Here is a 4,230-nt window from a genome sequence, read left to right as displayed (position 1 = left end):
TCCTCGGAAAGCACCTGCGGGGCCGGACCCGCCCCCTCCTCAGCCGGGTTGGTGTTGGCACGGGCAAACACACTAAGCTCTTTACGCAGCTGGTCCAAGTTCTGCTGGATGTGCTCATGCAGAGCCTTGGCCTTGAGCGTGAGTTTGCGCGAGAGAATCTGCACGCAGCGGCTGAGGCGTTTGGGGCTGGCAGGCGTGTGCGGAGCCACGCTGCGGTGCAGCTCCTGCACGTGGCGCCCAATGCCACTCACCAGGCGCTCGGCGTAGGGATGGAAGAGCTCTTTGACACGGCCGGTGTGGTGAGCCACGCGGCTCTGCAGTTCCTGCAGCAAGCTTCTAACCTCATCCACGCCCCCCATCAGGTGGGCCTTGGTATCCTCTCCGACCACGCGCAACTGTTCTTGCAGCTCCTGAGCACGCAGGGCCACCTGCTCCATCAGCTCCACGGTGTAGGGCTTAAGCTGCTGCCGCAACTCTTCCAGATTCCAGCCCACTCGCTCGTGCGCCTCTGCCATGTAGGGCTCCAGACGTGCCCTCACCTCCTCCAGCTCCTCCTGCAGCTGCTGCCGCATGCCTACCGGGTCCTGTGGGAACTGGGGAGTCTCCCTCCCCTGTCCACTCAGAGGGCCCAACTTTTCCAAGAACTTGTCCATGTTGTTCAGATTCTGCTCAAGGCTATCTTTCAGGCTCCTGGGGAAGAGAACAGACATCCAGGCCATGGGTTGCTAGCCCTCATCATCCCATTGCCCTGGAATTATTGCATACTAGTGGCCCCAGAGCCAAGGCCCCTAATCCTAATTGGAATTCCTGGCCAACTGCAACTCTTTACACAAACACATGGCACGGGCAAATGAAGACCTGCAACATTGTCCAAATAACCCACAGGTGCACCAAATTTTTCACACCATCTTTTCCCGGAACCCTAGTGAGGTCCTCTTGCTGATCCCAAGCCCCAAGCTTCTGGAAGGAAGAAGGCAACTCCAATAGCAAGCATGAAGCAGGGCTGCAGGTAGAGGGCGCTGAAGAGCCCACAACCCAGCATAGCAGGCAGACATAGCACCACTTGATCCCTCTGGCCCAGTTTGGACCGCGGAGGTTGAGGCATCAGGTGTACATCATCCCATGGCCCCCCTCCCTGTGCCCACACCCCTCGCCCGGCCACTCACGCAGGCTCCCGTGCCAGCTTCTGCTGACGGATCTGCTCCCCCATGCCTTTGTCTCCACTGCTCTGGCTGAAGTAGTCCCAGAAGCCTTTCTGTGCCTGGGTGGCTGAAAACGCTGCAGAGAGGGATGAGTGATGAGGAGCTGGGCTCTTCCTCCTGGCCCCTCAGTCCTGAGTCTACTCACAGCCCCACTCGGAAGTCAAGGCCAGAGACCCACCTGAGAGGAGGGCCAGGGCCCAGGTGAGAAGTGCAGCCGTGCTTGCCATGATCGACTCTGAGAGGGACGGTGATCGGAGGCCTGGCAGGGCGAAGAGCAGAGAAAGGGCATCACCTAGGGACTTGTCCCGGCTCCAGGGACCACCTGCCCAAATCCTGTTAGCTCTTGGGGTACAGTCCTACAGCTGTTGGGACCCAAGAGGACTGACCTGGGTGAGTCAGAAACGCTAGGAGGGAAGGAATGTCTTCCTCAGATGTGGGGTTGGGAGGGGTGCTCCTTCCTCACCTCCATCGGGAGGGAATGTGGAGTTCAACCCACTTTACAAAGGTGAGACCCCATCCTCTGCAGACCCCCAGACCCCAGACTTCAGGCCACTTCTGTTACTGCTCCCTCCATCCCATCTTTCTGCCTCCCATTTTTAAGACTGGGAAAACTGAGCTATACCAAGGGAGAAGAAGCAACTGTGGCAAAGAACCCCACAAGGATGGCTTGGTCCCACTCCCAGCACTCCGCAGTGGCCCTGTAACTCCCTCCCTTACGACTCCAAGCCCTGTCTCTCTGCCGGGCTACTCACCTGCTCAGTTCTGGGCACAGAGAACAGACATTCCGCTTTATACCCCAGTGGGCCTGGGCCTCTGGCAACAATTGCTCTGAGTAAATACCACGTGGAGGTTCAAAGAAGGATGACCTCAGCTGCCTCCCAGCTCTCACCTCCTACCCCGTTCCCAGCACCCAGAGGGTTAACAAGTGCCTTGGTATCAGGGGGCTTCCCCTGGAGAGAAGGTGTCCAGGAAGGTTTTACTAGGAATGGCACTGAATTCCACCCAGTTTCCCCCAAACTGCATGACCTTCCAGCTTCCCACTGACCTGCAGGCTGGCCCATCAATAGCACAAGCTTGTTTGTCTGTTGAGAGCTTCACTTTTACTCAACGACCCAGAGGTAGCCCAGCCAGCTAGACAGGGCCGGCATCCAGCTGCCAGCCAGAACCTGAGCAGCCCTGGACAGCTCCTCCCCAGGCTACTCTGGCAGCCTGGGAAAGACAGCACGGACAGGGCTGAAGACACTCCCACCTCCCACTTTATGAAATAGTCCTGGCACGAGAAGGGAAGCCAGGCAGGGTACAGAGGAAAGGGTAAGAGGCATCTGGGCCAGGGACTGTGGGCCCAAGGAAATGGAGCAACAGGAGGATTCTCCCATGGGAAAAGGCTGAGCTCCACCCACAGGACCTCCGAGGGGAAGCCCAGAAGCCCAGCTCTCCCTCCAGTGGCATGCCTACTCCATGACCACACACCGCATGCCGATGAGCTCCTGATGCTGTGTCTAAATGGATCTTGGATCAATTTCCTCTCCTCCATTTCACACGGTCACCACCCTGATCATCTCTCACATTGATTGCATTCATGACCTCCACTGGGTCTTGGCTGCAGTCCTGCCCATTCAACCATCCCCTACTGTGGCTCATTCCAACCTATTTCTGGTCTCACCTGTCCCACAAAACCTGAGCATTCATGAACCCCGAGCCTTTGTACGTGGCATTCTCTCAGTGTGAAATGGCCTGGCAAACACATGTCCATTTTTTTCCCCAGACTTAGGGTGTATTAGTTACAATTAGGTTCTGCTGTGTGTGCCTCCCCCTAAAAAAGAAGAATTACGGGACTGGCAGATGGTGTAATGGTTATGTCACTGGACTCCCACATGGTCGACTGAGGTTCAAGTCCCAGACCCAGAGGCTTACAAATTCATTCTGGGTGTGTGTGTGAGGGGTGTGTGTGCGAGCATGCCCAGAATCCCAAGAGGAGAATGGAGAAGGGATTGCAGCATGGCCATGCCCTATGCGGGGGGGGGGGAGGTCAGTTTCTCACTTTTTGTCTCTTTGTCTTTCTGGTGAGCACACATGCCCTATAGCAAAAATAAAAAATCTATCTCTCAAAAAAAAGGAGGATAGCTTAAATAAATTTAATTTTATTTCTCTATCATGCAAATGTAGGCCAACTAGAACTCCTTTCATTTGTCATACCAAGAAGAGGCTCATGTGCAAGTTGAAGCTGCTCTAGCTCCAGCCACCAAGTCCACCTCCCAGTCAACAGGGAAGATGAAAAGACAGGCGCATTCCTTCCCTTTAAGGACACAACCCAGACGTTGCTCTCACCCTGCCTGCTGATACCCTACTGACCAGAACTTAGTAACATAGCTACTCCTCGCTGAAAATAAGGCTGGGAAATGTAGTCTGGTCTGTTTTATTTTATTTTATTTTATTTTATTTTATTTTATTTTATTTTATTTTATTTTATTTACTGGGGGGGGGATGTAGTCTTTATTCTTGGTGACTGTGTGCCCCTGAAAAAGGTTCTGTTACAGTAAGGAAGAAGAAAAGAATGGAACTGAGGCGACAACGGTGGCCCTTGCTACATAGTTCTGGTCTCACTCTGTGTGCCCCCTTCTGCCTTCATCCTTCCCTGCTCTGGAGATGGACCTAGTCCACATTAATCACGTAATACTTGCCAAATTCTCATATTCTTTCCTGGACAATCTTGCAGTGCAATGATTTTCTGACGTATCTGAGAACCTTTGAGCTCAGGGACTTGGTCTCATTCATCTCGATGTCCCCACCTGGTTTGTCACAGCTCCTCATACATGGAAAGTTGGGTGAATTTATTCATTTAATTGATCAAAGAACCAAGGTTTGTCCATCAGCACACCAAAGAGGTGCAGCCAGAATTGGAACCCCAGGATTTGGCTTTAGTAGCAGGATAGCAGGAGATGAAGTTAGAGAAGTAAGGAGACCATGACCTCCCCCAAACGGCCAGCCACTGATGGGTACAGGAGAGGATGGAAAGACAGACAGTGGG

The 4,230-nt window shown here is 53.7% G+C and overlaps 1 protein-coding gene across 1 annotated transcript in view; it reads right to left on the bottom strand.

Annotated features, from left to right (window-relative positions):
* Positions 1 to 2,407, bottom strand: part of APOA5 (apolipoprotein A5) — a 3,527-nt gene extending 1,120 nt beyond the window's left edge. Inside the window, exons 1-4 of the mRNA XM_006149987.3 lie at positions 2,248 to 2,407; positions 1,381 to 1,461; positions 1,167 to 1,278; positions 3 to 690 (exon numbers count right to left, since the gene is read on the bottom strand). Of these exons, the coding sequence (XP_006150049.1) occupies positions 3 to 690; positions 1,167 to 1,278; positions 1,381 to 1,461; positions 2,248 to 2,263 (897 nt within the window). The 5' untranslated portion in view covers positions 2,264 to 2,407. The remainder of the gene's footprint in view (positions 1 to 2; positions 691 to 1,166; positions 1,279 to 1,380; positions 1,462 to 2,247) is intronic.
* Positions 2,408 to 4,230: the final 1,823 nt, after the last annotated feature.

This window comes from Tupaia chinensis, unplaced genomic scaffold (assembly GCF_000334495.1).
Source record: "Tupaia chinensis unplaced genomic scaffold, TupChi_1.0 Scaffold000274_1, whole genome shotgun sequence".
Taxonomy (NCBI): Eukaryota; Metazoa; Chordata; class Mammalia; order Scandentia; family Tupaiidae; genus Tupaia; species Tupaia belangeri.
The sequence above is the reverse complement of the archived record's forward strand: the minus strand, read 5'-3'. Positions and strand labels throughout refer to the sequence as shown.